Source organism: Squalius cephalus, assembly GCF_949319135.1.
Source record: "Squalius cephalus genome assembly, chromosome: 9".
NCBI classification, from domain to species: Eukaryota; Metazoa; Chordata; class Actinopteri; order Cypriniformes; family Leuciscidae; genus Squalius; species Squalius cephalus.
In genome coordinates this window covers 10,197,693-10,214,318 of record NC_137130.1, presented here as the reverse complement: position 1 = coordinate 10,214,318, position 16,626 = coordinate 10,197,693, and the positions used below count along the sequence as shown (strand labels likewise).

Here is a 16,626-nt window from a genome sequence, read left to right as displayed (position 1 = left end):
ATATATATATATATATATATATATATATATATATATATATATATATATATATATACACACACTCACCTAAAGGATTATTAGGAACACCTGTTCAATTTCTCATTAATGCAATTATCTAATCAACCAATCACATGGCAGTTGCTTCAATGCATTTAGGGGTGTGGTCCTGGTCAAGACAATCTCCTGAACTCCAAACTGAATGTCAGAATGGGAAAGAAAGGTGATTTAAGCAATTTTGAGCGTGGCATGGTTGTTGGTGCCCGACGGGCCGGTCTGAGTATTTCACAATCTGCTCAGTTACTGGGATTTTCACGCACAACCATTTCTAGGGTTTACAAAGAATGGTGTGAAAAGGGAAAAACATCCAGTATGCGGCAGTCCTGTGGGCGAAAATGCCTTGTTGATGCTAGAGGTCAGAGGAGAATGGGCCGACTGATTCAAGCTGATAGAAGAGCAACTTTGACTGAAATAACCACTCGTTACAACCGAGGTATGCAGCAAAGCATTTGTGAAGCCACAACACGCACAACCTTGAGGCGGATGGGCTACAACAGCAGAAGACCCCACCGGGTACCACTCATCTCCACTACAAATAGGAAAAAGAGGCTACAATTTGCACGAGCTCACCAAAATTGGACAGTTGAAGACTGGAAAAATGTTGCCTGGTCTGATGAGTCTCGATTTCTGTTGAGACATTCAGATGGTAGAGTCAGAATTTGGCGTAAACAGAATGAGAACATGGATCCATCATGCCTTGTTACCACTGTGCAGGCTGCTGGTGGTGGTGTAATGGTGTGGGGGATGTTTTCTTGGCACACTTTAGGCCCCTTAGTGCCAATTGGGCATCGTTTAAATGCCCCGGCCTACCTGAGCATTGTTTCTGACCATGTCCATCCCTTTATGACCACCATGTACCCATCCTCTGATGGCTACTTCCAGCAGGATAATGCACCATGTCACAAAGCTCGAATCATTTCAAATTGGTTTCTTGAACATGACAATGAGTTCACTGTACTAAAATGGCCCCCACAGTCACCAGATCTCAACCCAATAGAGCATCTTAGGGATGTGGTGGAACGGGAGTTTCGTGCCCTGGATGTGCATCCCACAAAACTCCATCAACTGCAAGATGCTATCCTATCAATATGGGCCAACATTTCTAAAGAATGCTTTCAGCACCTTGTTGAATCAATGCCACGTAGAATTAAGGCAGTTCTGAAGGCGAAAGGGGGTCAAACACAGTATTAGTATGGTGTTCCTAACAATTCTTTAGGTGAGTGTATATACACACACACACACACACACACGCTGTTGAAAAGTTTGGGATCGGTTGATTTTTTTATGTTTTTAAAATAAGTCTCTTCTGCTCACCAAGGCTGCATTTATTTGATCCAAAATACAGTAAAAAAAAAAAAAAATTGTGAAATATTATTAGTTTAAAATAACTGTTTTCTATTTGAATATATTTTAAAATGTAATTTATTCCTGTGTTGGGAAATCATTACTCCAGTCTTCAGTGTCACATGATCCTTCAGAAATCATACTAATGCTGATTTGCTGCTCAAGAAACATTTCTTATTATTATCAATGTTGAAAACAGTTGTGTACACTTACAGTTGTTTTTCCCGGATTCTTTGATGAATAGCAAGAAACAGCATTTATCTGAAATAGAAATCTTTTGTAACATTATAAATGTCTTTACTGTCACTTTTGATCAATTTAATGCATCCTTGCTGAATAAAAGTATTAATTAATATCCAAAAAAAATCTTACTGACCCCAAACTTTTGAACGGTATTGTATGTTACAAAAGCTTTCTATTCAAGATAAACGATTCCTGATTTTTTTTTTTTTTTTTACACACCAGTTTTCATTCAATTTCAATTCAATTATAATAATATTTCACAATATTACAGATTTTACTGTATTTTTGGTTAACTAAATGCAGCCTAGGTAAGCATAAGAAACTTCTTTCAAAAACATTAAAAAATCTTACAGATCCCAAACTTTTGAACGGCAGTATAAATATTACTGTTCAAAAGTTTAGGGGAATGTATATATATATATATATATATATATATATATATATATAAAAACATTTAAAAATTATGCTTTTGAAAGAAGTCTCTAATACTCACCACGGCTGCATTTAAAAAAGCAGTAAAAGCAGTAATATTGTGAAATATAATTACAGTTTTAAATAACTCTTTTCTGCATTTATTTAAATGGAAATCTTTTGTAACATTATAAATGTATTTACTGTCACTTTTGATCAATTTAATGTGTCCTTGCTAAATCTCACTGACCCCACACACGTTTAAACGGTAGTGCGATTTATTGTTACACAGCTCAGTCCAACAATAAATTATCTGTTAAAAGATGGCACATTCTGAAGCAAGATAAACAGTGCATGACTTATTGGGCAACAAATATGTGAGAATGAATGGCAGTGTCTTATATTTGACAAATGAGAGCATGTTTCAGTTACAAAAAACAGAAGTGCATGTATGTTACAAACAGCTTTAGCAAAGACAATTTCTTAAAGATTTGTTCTGAAGCACTTCTCATGCATGTTGAAACACGCACCCATGACGTCCCACTGAGATTCATAAGTGAAACAGACCCATATAGTCTGCTCTGCTGCAATGAGTATAGTCTGCAAAATGAGTGTTGGATTTATTTGCTTTGTTTCACGACACTTGCGTAAGCTGGAGGATTTACAAGGCAGACTTATTACCCATAAATCACTAACACTGCACACTTGCATGCTGAAGATGAGCATCTACAAAATTTAACAAAATCTTTATGCTTGTCTATTTCAGTTACTGTGCTTCAGTACAGTGTTTTTAAGTAAATCTAGTCAAAAATAAGAAATGCGTGAAGCATCTTACTAAACGAGAACACATTTATGATCCAAATTCCAGTTTATATCCAACATATTTAACCTGTGGTCCAAACAAAAGTATAAAAGTATCAGGGACTAAGAAAATGCAGAACATAAAAAAATACATATAATTTCCACAAACAGCTGAGGGGATAATTCAGAAATAATTTCCAAACCTCGGGCCATAAGGTTATATTACTGCAATAAAAGATACCTCAGCCATTAATATGATTTCAGGCCTTGGAGGGATCCTATTACGTTTGTTTGAACATTTTGAAAAAATAACATGGTGTGTAGCACACATCCAACATCCACAAACACACACACAAACCCATTATCTGAGCACTACATAAAATGACACACTTGACAGTTATATAATGAGCATTCACACTCCTGCTATTCTCCAGCTGCTGAGATGATTGCGTGCCCGTCCAATCAACAGCGGAGGCCAGCGTCTACAAGTCTGATCCGCCTTCACGTGCTTCTGTTGTTTAAGCGCAGTATGAGTGGATCTGTTCATCTACAAACCCCTAAGAATATTCTGAAAGTGAAATGCCCATTAACACTGATGAATTGTGGGAAATACCTTATGTGGGGGAGTCATGGAGAGGACGCTTTAATGCATGCACATATGCTCAAATATCTTAATGAAAACAAACACATGCATTACTAACATGAAAAAGACGCAACATTCTGCTAACAAATAAGCAGAAATAACCTGTTTTAGATTGCACTCAACGTGTGTGTAAGGGCCTTTGGTAAGTGTTTCATAGTCCTTGCATCATCTAAGAGGATGGTTCAAGGTTTACATGCATTTTTCCTTTTGAACTACTAAAGAGCTGAATATTCGCTTAGTGGAATTACACAAACTACAGCTGCAAGCCTTGCAACAGAGTGACACTCACATCCATGAACTCTACATTGGCTTTGGGGCCCGTCGCCTCATTCAAGATCTTTATGGCCACGGGAATCTTCACAGTCTCACCCTCAGGAACCCAGATACCCTGAAATCACACACACAAAAAAATATTTCTTGGGAGGAATTGCACTTTTTTTTTACTGTAGAAAATGTGAATGTTCATGCAAAAGTAGCATGCATTGACGCTAGATTGTTGATGAAGTCTTCTGAGTTGTTCTTAACACACTGCTAAGGTGTTCTTGGTGGTTGTTAGGTGGTTAAAACGAGCCTACACTTAAATACCTCCTTCAAAGTAAGTATAATATTTTCATGAGTTTTGATATTGATTTGAAGTGCACTACAGATCAAATGTTTGGGGTTGGTAAATATTTTAATGCTTTTGAAAGAGGTCTCTTATGCTCACCAAGGCTCATTTATTTGACCAATATAGTTAAAACAGTAATATTGTGAAATTAATTTTTTTAATTTTCAGCAGCCATTACTCTAATCTTCAGAAAACAGTTGTGCTGCTTAATATTTTTGTGGAAATTCTATTATAAATAGAAAGTTCAAAAGAACAACATATATTAAATTTTTTTCTATCGATGTAAATGTTGATACATCTTTGCTGAATACAATTATTTTAAAAACATACTGACCCTAAACTTTTGAACACTATCTTTCATGTTCATAGCACTGTATGGGGAAAGTTATGCACAAAAAATAAATAAAATAAAAACAAATGAATATTTAGTGTTAAAGGGATAGTTCACCCCAACATTTTCATTTTAATTACTCACCTTCATGTCATTCCAAACCCGTAAGACTTTTGTTCATCTTCAGAACACAAATGAAGATATTTTTGATGAAATCTGAGAGCTTTCTGTCCCTCCATTCACAGCTATGCAAATACCACTTTGACGCTTAAACTGCTCATTTCATTCTTTGGACTAAACTGCTCATTTCATATGGATTAGTTCTACAATCTCTTTATGAACTTTTGCAACTTTTATGAAGTGCAAATGTGTCAGTTGCGTAGCTGTCAATGGAGGGACAGAAAGCTCTCAGATTTCATTAAAAAAAACTTCATTTGTGTTCCGAAGATGAACGAAGGTCTTACGGGTTTGGAACGAGATGAGGGTGAGTAATTAATGACAGAATTTTCATTTTTGGGTGAACTATCCCTTTAAGAGTTTTGATAACCTCCCAGCAAATGTATGTGCAATAGTTACAATAATGCTTTCCTAATCAAAATATACGGGCTGCACAGATCTTTCTTCAGTTCCCTCTGTCTCCTCTTTGATGCCATTACCTTGTAGACGGTGCCAAAGGCCCCGGCTCCCAGAATCTTCACCCGTTTCAGCTCAGTCTCTTTCAGAATGCGCAGTTGGGCCTGGTTCGGGGCCGCACCGCTGGGCGTCAGAGGCTCCACCAACTGAGACACACAAAGCAACGGACGGAAGATGCTGTCAGTGACGCTAAAATCAATCTGGACAATCAATGAACATTTGGCCATAACTCAAATAAATTGAATAGCCCAGACAATAGTGTATGAATTCCTTGTAATTTATTTAGTCTTGCTGTGCCATTATGTGGCGCATATAAGAGTCTGGGAGTTCAATCAATGCATAAAAAACCCTGGTGATAAAGGAACTATTGAAATGTGATGAGAGAGAGAGGGACAGAGATAAGAGGAAAAAGCAAAGAGAGAAGATTCAGGAAAGAAAGACAGAAATAGAGAAGGTTATCCTGATAAAAATATGAAGGGAGAAAGTGTGTAGGAGAGATTGGGAAGCGTAAGAGAAAATGAGAGATAGAGAGAGAGAGCGTAAATCAGCCGTTCTATCGACCCTTTGCGGCGTCCCCCGGCTCATCACAGCGCCTGATTAAAAAACAATAGCACTTCTTCATTTAAATGGAATTGTAAATCAGGAGCCAGAACACAGAAGGCGGAGGAGAGCCAGGGGAGAGGACGAGCTGTGATCCAGGGAGCTGTCCGCTGCAGGCGGTGCTGAAACACAGATCAGCTGTCCGTGGTGCTGAAAAACCTAAGTGGCATTGTGTTGCTCCAACTTAATATACATTTATAGTGATAGGAACACCCTATTCCGGTGAAAATTGAGATATGGGAACGCTCAAGACCATTTGTGTTATTGGCATACATGATGTCCATTTTCACAAATACGTGCTTACTTATGTGGCATGCGTGGGCCAGCTCCAGATTATTCTATGGAGTATCTGAGGAGAGCATTATACTTTCCGTTCAAAGCCTGAGGCCATAAGGATATATGTACGCATGAAGACGAGAGGTCGGAACCTTCGGGCACAGAAACGCAGGATCCTTGCGCAACCTGCACTATTATGAACCCTCCACCCACACTGTGATATGAAAAATAAACAACAATATTAAGAGGATGGATAGAAGGAGATTGAGTAAATGAAAAGGAAGGACAGAAACAGTAAGCATTAAGAGGAAAAATAAGCCATAAGTGAGGCCAACATCCCACCAGCAAGGACACGATTTCTCATTAATGTTAATTTAATTAATACATACAATCTCTTTAAAAAGAGGTGCAAAGAGAGGCTATTATCCTCAGCATTGGAATAATTCAGTTTGACTGTTCATGAGGTTTACATAGTAATCAAAACAGATTGAGTTAGGTACTTTTAACTGTCTTTAGAGCTTTTATAAAGTTGAACTATGTTTCGGTTATAGAAATCTTAATTAACTTAACCATGAAAAAGGTACAAAATAGGGCCTACAAGAGAATGAAGTAATTCATATCAATAAATGGTCAGTAAAAGGGAGTGATTAACTTTCATAAATTGTGGATGAACAAACTCATGTGGCCAAACTAAATAATATATATACTCTTTTCTATTTTATATTAATTTTACATTGAGGTTTGCTATTCTTGCAACTCTGTTACCAAATCTGATGTGACTCAGATCTGTTTTTTGTCATGACAGTGTGAGCGGCACAAACCACATGGAATCAGATTTTTTTTATTCTGATTTGTGCCACTTCCATATGTGGTCCTAAATCTGATACAGGTCGGATGTTTAGCAATGTGACCTCAGTCTGAACAGTCATATCGGAATTCATGTGACCTTTATGACACTCTAGAGCAACATTCGTCACAATTCTGCACTCATGGGAGTCACTTCAGTTGCGATTGGTAGTCACTGGAAAGACAGTGATGTGTCAGAACTTAAAATTATTACAGTGACTGCTCTATATACAAGCAAAACCTGAGGGTCATATCATAAATGTTTAAAAACTCTGCTCTTTTTTTTATTTATATATTGCCTGTGCATAAATTCGCTGGATTCCGCGGCAGATCCCACAATAAATAAACACATAATCACTTAATCTAATGTCCTCTGTGTTTATTTCCGTATGACAGCCTGCAGTGTGTCGTGTTCTACCGTTTTTTTGCGCACCCGGGTCAGTTCAGGACCATGATCTGTTCACACTGGAATCTGATATTGGTCACATTTAAAAAAAACAATGTGAACAGCTACAAAAAAATTTCAGATCTGAGCAATAAATCAGAATTGAGCACTAAGGCACGCAGTGTGAACGCAGCCTAAAATACTGTTTAATACCTTGGTTTTTGTCATTTTGTTATTTTGTAATTAATTACATAATACAAAAAAAATATTAATCTTTTGACAATTAAATACAAACAGCTGAATATCAATCAACAGATTATGATTGTTACTGTTAAGGTCCTTCTGGTTTTCAGGCTTCATGAAATTGGCTGAGAGAACAGTCTTTAGGAAGTCTTCTGTCTGTTTTCTGAATGCATGCTTAAGTAAAAAAAAAAAAAGAAAAAGAGAGAAAAGATGGACTTTGTCTAACCTCAGTCTCCAAGAAGCGTCTCAAGGCTCTCTTTTTCTTGATGCTCTTCCTTCTGACTGATATGGCAACACTCAGGCCCACAATGATCACCACAAACAATCCCCCAATAACCCCAGCCGCAATGAGAGGAGTCCTGAGGGAAACACGGGAGAGAAAATAAACATTAGCCATAAGCAATAACAATAAACTACTGGGTAATTGGTCCCATATCACGTAAACCAGAGCTTATCAACTGGTTCTGCTTCATGACTAAGGTATTTCAAAATCGGATATCATTAAAATGAAACATTGAAATGTAAGAATAAATAAAAACATCCATTTATTTATTTATTACATACAACATTTTTGGAAAAACTCAACAGACTTATATTTATAGTTGAGAACCGCTGACACATACTACAGAAGAACAAAAGAGCTGTACAGATCAGTAGAGAAACCCATCAGAGGCGCGGGCTGAGAATTGCCAACATCCCTTAAATGAGAAGGAACATGAACAAAGCCTCACTCTCAGAAAGAAATGAGATATTTGGTTGGATGTGTCTGCAAAAAACCTTTCCAACTGCAGTCATCTTGCATCAGTCTTCTCTGGGCTGTACTTTGAGGTTTCAGTTTTAAACTCCGTCTGAAAATGTTCCCTTAGCATTAATGAAAGGCCTAATTCAACGGCAGCACTAAATCAGGACTGACTGCATACAAAACACAGCACATGCTGTACTATTACAGGTCTTTCATTAAGATCCAACTCTTTAGACTGCCAATCTTACCATGTAATTGTCTCTGCACTTTTTTTCACCCGTATTTCTAACAGCACATGGATATAAAGTAGACTCGTCATTTGAGGGGTATTATCATGGACCCAAGTCTTCTTTTTAGTTTTTCTGGGAAAAATGATTTAAGCATATAAGCTGTGTACACACAGGATGTGCTCATGTTCCAACTTTGCTGTTTTATAATTGCTGGATGGATATCTTGGAATTTTACATCTCAAAGTTGCCATTTGTTTTTGTATCTTGTATAATTAGCATTGCATTAAGAAACCATATTAAGTTCAAAGTAGCTACATTTTATGCAATGAACATCAATTGTTGAAGGACTAATCAGAAAAACAAATAAAAAAAAGTTTTTTTTCAAATAAACAGTTTTTTTTTTTTTTAAACTGTTTACAGTGTCTTGTGCTGGTGATTTCTCAGGACACTTATATCAGTGATTTCTGACAGGTTGTAGAAATTGTTTTGGTTATTCGATAAAACAAACTGCTTACAGCAAATTTAATATCTTAAAGGGATAGTTCACCCAAGAATGAAAATTCTGTCATTAATTACTCACCCTCGCGTTGTTCCAAACCCACAAGACCTTCGTTCATCTTCGGAAAAATCTCAAATAAAGATCTACACAACTGACAACTTTTGTGCTTCAAAAAGTTCATAAAGACATCGTAAAACTAGTCCAAAAGACACAATTGCTTTACTGTATATGATGAACAACAGAATGTAGGCTTTTATTTACATATAAACAATCATCAACTCACACATCAGTTGTGGTAAATGGAGGCTAAAGCACGTTGAGCTTCCACAAGAACCAATGATGTTCGTTCTCGCACATCAAGCAGATTTGGTTGAGCGTCGTTTATGTTCGCAGATCAATGTACAAATAAAGTAAATCTGTTCATCACATAAAGCGTCTCTTCAGAAAATTTGGACTAAACCGATCAATTCATATGGATTAGTCTTACGATCTCTTTATTAACTTTTTGAAGAGTCAAAGTGTCAGTTGCATAGCTGTCAGTGGAGGGACAGAAAGCTCTCAGATTTCATAAAAAAATATATTTATTTGTGTTCCAAAGATGAATGAAGGTTTTATGGGTTTGGAACAACATGAGGGTGAGTAATTAATGAAATAATTTTCATTCTTGGGTGAACTATCCCTTTAAGATATTAAATTTGCTGTAAGCAATTTGTTTTATTGAATAACCAAACAATCTAAGTAATTAATGACAGAATTTTCATTTTTGGGTGAACTATGCCTTTAATTACGGTGTAATTACATCATGTGTTAAAAATGGATATTGAGATCCTTGTGTTTTTTTCTATTCCGTTAAACTCGTCCAGTTGCTTCCTACGTGTACACCTCTGTACGGAAGGCCTTTGTGTTTGGTTTTCCCTCCTGTGTAAATTTGGAACTGTAAGTTTGTGGAATGGAAATGAATTTTCACTCAGTGAGGTGGGGACAGTGAAGCATTGCCCAGGCATGATGAGCGATAGACTGCTAGATTATCTATGGGCGAGGTGAGAATCTCTCCCGTTAATTTGATATTGATCTGCAGTCAGAATACAAAGCTTATGAGCCACGGAGACCATAGCCGTGTGCATACCATCACCCACCGAAGCCTGTGTGAGTGTATAGATCCCACATGCGTGAGCGAGCTTCTTTCGCACTGACAATGAGCAGGCAATTATGTTGATGCTGCATTGCTGTCAGCACGCACCGTGCCACTGCCGTATATATTGCAGGGGAAGGAGGACAGGATGTCTGACATCTTGTTTTATGTAACCTGCCATGTCTTTTCCAATTGTGCAAGAGAGACTCTGGAGAGAAACACTTAGAATACACATTACAGAGAGGTTCAACAAGGATTTTTGGAGGTACGGCGGGGATTCTGATGCCCTAGGCAAGATAAGACATGACCCAACCATCCAGTATTACTTATATTGAAACCGTTCTGCGATAGTATTATATAGACATATTAGATGGAAGAAAAAAAATACATATATTACATAAAAAAATCTAATATAAACGTAATTATTTTATTTAATAATATGTCGACTTCCACTAAAAAATTTGAGGTCAGTAAGATCTTTTTTTTTTTTTTTAATACACATGTATAATATACAGATGCATATACAAATGGCATTAAATAGTCACTCATGCTTTTCGTTGTGAAAAACATCCTCTTTACCTGACTCTGCAGGCTGTTGTGAGTGTTGACTATCACCTGCCTCTCATCTTGTTCACACTAGAGATGTTCAACTCTCTCCTGAGAGCGTGTTTGGTCTCCAAGGATAGCAATGTGTTTTATCAGGATTACTCCCTCAAGCCTTTACTCTGAAAGTCTTTCCAAACAACAAGTATACACTCCTGCACTGCACTATAATACACTATTAGGACAGGACAGAACTATATACTGTATAAATGTGTGTGTGTGAGAGAGAAAGCGAATAGTCTTGATATAAATCCTGGTCCACATTACAGCTCATTCTAACCAAAAAAAAAAAAACGTCTCTGGAAGTGTTCAGTGAAGAACCTCTGAACAAGACTTCATATCTCAGTTGATATAAACCTGCCAATCAGATTGCATCTTGTGAGAAGCTTTTGCCCTAGTTGTTTTCAATACACATCAAGCAGTCTGTGGTTGTGATGTGTGAGGTCGAGACAAACGATTTCTAGCTTTGGCTTCCCTCCCCTGCCAGGACGGTGTATATCACTATGGTGGATATGAAACAGCAAACACATTTGCTCTGAGCAGTTAATGGTATTTTGTTCCAGCTTTTCCCATGAGAACAAAAGAAAGTGATATCAATTTATCAAATATGCCATGAAGCAAATGTACACACACACACACACACACACACACACACACACACACACACACACACACACACACACACACACACACACACACACGCCTCACAGCAGCACATTAATCACAGAACTGTGGCCTGGTCATTATATAACTGTTTTTTTTTTCCCCACCGTGCATTTTGGTGTTAAAGCAGAGCTCTGTCTTGAAAGGCAGCTGGCACTAAAACAATGAGCAGTGTGAGTGTGTGTGTTAATGATGTCATCAACACAGGAATTAGGCCAATCAGATGCAGCTGGGTTTGACAAACCTAGAGCCTTGCACTGTACGCAGCCAGTGAAGGATGAATTTTAATGTACAGTGAGAAATCACTAGTGAAAATACCTCTATTTTGCAAGCTTTGTTCATTTAATATAACATTTCATTAAAAATTGTACTACAGCATAACTATTTGAGTGAAACTTCATGTGATCAAAGTCACACATTTGCTTATTTAAATATTAACCAAGAAATTCAAAATAAAAAATAAAATACTTAATAAATATTAAAATTACAAATAATATTTCTTCATTCGACATCATCAAAAAAAAAAAAAAAAAAAAAAAAAAACGATACTCAATTATTTATATTATATTATTTTTTATTTTTTAATAAAAAAAATGTCAGAGATTTTCAATGTAGTCTCAGACATTTGGACCCCACTGTTACATTACAGTGCACAGAGGTCTTGTGACTGAATCACCAATATGACATAACTGTGTGTGTGTGAACTGTCTGTAGAACTGTGTGGTGTAAAGGATCTCCAGTCACAGTGATTTTCTATTGATGCCAGCCAGTGTGACTAGAATCAACTGTTGGACATTGGGCAGAAAACCAAAATAGATACCATGAATAAATGATGGCTTAAGGGAGGACGAGAACCTGGTGCCAGAATTCTGACCTTGCAAACCTACTGACAGTGGAAATCACTGTTTTTTGGAGAAAGAGTGTATAACACACAGTAGTGTTACTACAGGACATCATTTATGTTACAGAGATTTAGACTTATAGTATATAATATATATATATATATATATATATATATATATATATATATATATATATTAAGAAATCTAAAAAAAAAAAAAAAAAATCTGAGAAATGGGTGACCCTAGTTCAAGTCCTGGCTCAAGGTACTGCTGCCCTCTCTTCTCTCCCATTGTTTTCTGTCCATTAAAGGTGAAAAAGCCCAACATATATACATATTTATATATATATATATATATAAATAATGAGTGTACCTGTCCATCATGCCAATGCAGTCTTGCAGACGAGGCCCTGTGCATCTGAAACAATAAAGAAAGAAAACAAGTTAACAAATAAACACACACACACAAAAATACATCTAAAGTTTTCTAAAGTATTTATGTTTTAAAATTATTCAAATTTATATATTTATTAGTATTTAACTATTTAAATGTTTATCCTGCACCAATAAAACAATTCATAGCAATAAAAATGCTGCATTTATTAATTTTTACTAAAATATTTTAATAAATAACAAAATACCATGCAAGGTATTCATTGAAAAAGCCAGTTTGAAACGAGTCTTACTTATGTACGTACTTAATTTATGCTACTGAAGTTCAAATCAGTAATGCTGTTAAGATCAAAGATCTCGGTCTAAACATTCTTACAAGAAACATTCTTACATACTTACAAGACTAGGAAAGGTTGTGAATGTAATCAAATGACTGTCTTGAGACAAATGAATGGTCATAATTCATCAAATCTATTAGTGCTAGACCTATTTTCAAGACACTGCCTCTACTGTCGTTTTATTGACGTCTAAATTCCTGCCCTTCCACGCTGATGCTCACAGCCCTGTCGTTTTGTCAGCTAACCGCTAACGTCACTAATCGTCCCTGGCTAACAGCGATCCCAGATCAGGCAGTCAGCGGATGAGGGCTTCCATGTGACACAGGAGGAAGAAAAGTGAATCCATGGCTCAATGTGAAGATTCATTGAGGAGATAATGGTTTTCTGCAGGAAATTTAAGCTGTCTCTCATGTAACCCCAAGGGCCTGAGGTTATGTTGCAGGTGCCCAGCCGGATAAATTCAGAGAGTGTGATGGTTATCATTTAGGGCTAAAGTTAGATTGCAGAGACGCAGCAAGGGCAAACTCCTTCCTCTAAAATTAATGATGCTTTATGCACAGCCAGCTCCGAGGACACAAGAGCTCTAAAAAGGGTCAGTGCATTGACAAATAGGCTCTCTGAAGTTCCTGAGGCTAGAACTGACGTGGCAAACAAGCACAGGAAGTAGCTGGACCGCTACAGATATATTTCCCACACACTCCCACAAAATGCAAACATTTAACAAACACGTCCATACCCCTGGGTGCAGTTGACATGACAGGGGTGACACTCATTGTTGGCCTCTGCATATTTGAAGATGAAGCTGTTTGCTCCCTGTAGGCCATCAGGGCATTTCTCCACACAGTTGGGTCCGTCTTTAAAGTGAAGACATTTAACACAGTGATCAGGACCCTGCAAGAGAGAGAAAGAAAGTGGAGGAAAGAGACACATAAAATACCAGCACCTATGGATAATAACCATCCCTCACCACCAACACAATGACCATAACAATCAGCCGGCACAGGATTTATGGCGGTAATATGGAGAGAGGAGGCCGGAGAGGGGGAATTGGTAGCTTGGATATCAATATAAGCACCCTTAGAGTCATCCGAACACCTCATCAACCAGAAAGACAAATAACACTTTGCGGACAATAGGAAGAGATGCTCGGTTTTGTTCCATTAAGGGTGGAAAACGCATGCTGCGCCTACGTAACCTTGAGGAACATCTGTATGCGAGCGTATCTGTCTGTGCTCAGTGAGACCGGGGCTGATATGTGCTTCTTTATGAGCGAATCTCTTGTGAGAGATGAATAAAAGCCTTGCAGCAATTACAGCTGCTCTTCATTTCTCGCTGTAAACCGCCTCTGATGCAATAAAGCAGCAGACGGCACCCAGACGCGGCCGTGGGAGCCAGGCAGCACGCAACACACACAGCTTCAGGACCGTAAACACGATATTAACAGTTAAGAAATGATTAATACTTATAGTCTGCAAGGATGTGACATTAAAGACATTTAAAATGTTAGAAAGGATTTCTATTTCGATGCTGTTCTAACTTTCAATTCCTCAAAACATCAACTTTGATAATAATAAGAAATGTTTCTTAAGCAACAAATCAGAATATTACTATGATTTCTGAAGGAACAAGACAGGAGTAATGACTGCTTAAAATACCGCTTCGCCATCACAGGAATAAATTGCATTTCAAAATATGTTAAAATAGAAAACAGTTATATTTAACAAAAAATATTTAACAATATTACTGTTTTACTATACTTTTGATCAAATAAATGCATCCTGAGTAAGCATAAAAGACACCTGTCATCATTTACACACATCTCATGTTGTTCCAGATCTTTCTTTCATCTGTGTGCAATAGAAGACATTTGGAAGAATGTTTTTGTCCATATAATGAAAGTCAATGGGGTCCTAAATAACACTGGACTCCTTTGACTTTCACTGTATAGACAAAAAAGACGTTTCCCAAAATACTGTCTCTTCGTTTGGGTTCCACAAAAGAAAAAGTTCGTACTGGTTTGGAATAACATAAGAATGATGGTGACAGAAGTTTCATTTTTGGGTGAACTATCCCCATCATTTCTCATCTACCCTCTACTATTGCTATTAAGTGGCAAAAGGCTCAAAACTAAATAAACAAATTAACACTCAACCACAACTACATGAGTAGCATGCTGCTCTATTCAGCATTGCATTATTCATTTAATATTTGAATAAATCTATTGAATTTAGTTTACCTTCAAGTCTTATCAAAATTATCATGGCTATGAGAATAGCGTGCATGAACGTCACCAGAATGTCATAATTACCAGTGGGGAATCTCTGGATATTCATTGAGTTTGGGGGCATGTTAATTAAAGAATCCTGGCGGAAGTAAATTAGTATTGTTTCTGATTAAGTTTTAATTGCGAATGTTGACTGTACAATTTAATTTGCATGCATTGTAGGCTGTCACAAAGCTTACCAAATGCCTCCTCATTTAGCTGGTTTACTCATCATTTTGTTCTATAGCTCTGAAAAAGCTTATTGTCTTTCTTGGTAAGTAAAAAAGAGGGAAAGAAATATGATGGCCCTGCGAGTCAATTTTATTCCGGCACTGGGTCTGCCAAAATCGTGCGTAGCATGGCACAGAGATAAAGGTGTCTGTAAAACTCCTCCAAGGCTAGGTTACCTAGAAAGCATCATCACTTTTTCTGTTAATTGTGCTGCTTCTCCAGACACCTGCTGCACACAAATCTCCATTTCCTCTCCACACACACAAAACACTGTTTGTTAGTGTTGTTTAATTATGCCTTTGTGAAGCAGATGTTGCTGATTGCTTCACAGGTAGGTTAGACCACTCAGCAGTTAATCTGCACTAATAACAACAAACATTTTAACAGCTTAGCTAAGCCTTGCATCACCTCAGAGGCTTATGGGTGTCCTTATTGGAGAAAGTCAGCTGGATCATTTGGTGATCAATTTAGTGTCTCTATTATTTGCATATTGTCTCCAATGGTATATTTTAGGAATGTGACATCTGGATGTTACAATACAATTATTATTATAATTCTCAAAAGAAATTCTCATAATATTCCCATTACAGTAATGGTTTTTTTTATTTTTATTTTTTTTTTTTTACCACATATAATGACTTTTAGTAAAAATAAATTATTCAGAGCAGTACATCAAATATCTTTCAATAAATATTTTTTTAGATTACATTTGACACGAGGGTTACAAGGAGATTTGCTTAGCTGTCAATAATTTTACACTGCAAAATGCCTTCATTCTTTATATAACAATTACTAACATGTACACATTGACTGAACTACTTCAGAAATGAACAGATAACAGGCTTTGATCAGGCAAAAACCACATGAAAGAGGAATATTTATCCTCTAAATTTCCAGTCAGGTCAGGACACGCACTCAGTTTTAGAGAGTTTTTTTTTCTGTCTATGTTTGTGCTGGTATGGGTCTCGGAGGGCTCATGATCGCGTCATTTGCGAGACCTTTCTGTTTGACTCAAGCAGACGACAGCCAGAGGCCTCTGAGATGAAGAGATGGATCGGCTAAATCCTCTTTCGCCAACACAAGCACACGGCCGTACGCATCTTGTCATGTAGTCATCAATTTAAACCAAAGTGCCTGAGGCTGTTTTGAAAAAGGGGCAGCACTGAGCACACAGCCCATCTGTGGTAATGTCTCTAACCTGATCAGATTCATGAACATCCAAACAGCTTATTCATCCCACTCTCAGGTGTCTTCTATGGGGCAGGACTCTC

At 37.2% G+C, this 16,626-nt stretch overlaps 1 protein-coding gene across 4 annotated transcripts in view; it reads right to left on the bottom strand.

Annotated features, from left to right (window-relative positions):
• The window catches only part of erbb4b (erb-b2 receptor tyrosine kinase 4b), a 303,711-nt gene that overhangs the window by 46,589 nt on the left and 240,496 nt on the right, over positions 1-16,626 (bottom strand). For all 4 annotated transcript variants that reach the window (XM_079882023.1, XM_079882024.1, XM_079882025.1 and 1 more), the window contains 5 exons: positions 13,598-13,752; positions 12,504-12,548; positions 7,647-7,779; positions 5,094-5,216; positions 3,789-3,887 (listed from right to left, as the gene is read on the bottom strand). In XM_079882023.1, the coding sequence (XP_079738149.1) occupies positions 3,789-3,887; positions 5,094-5,216; positions 7,647-7,779; positions 12,504-12,548; positions 13,598-13,752 (555 nt within the window). The remainder of the gene's footprint in view (positions 1-3,788; positions 3,888-5,093; positions 5,217-7,646; positions 7,780-12,503; positions 12,549-13,597; positions 13,753-16,626) is intronic.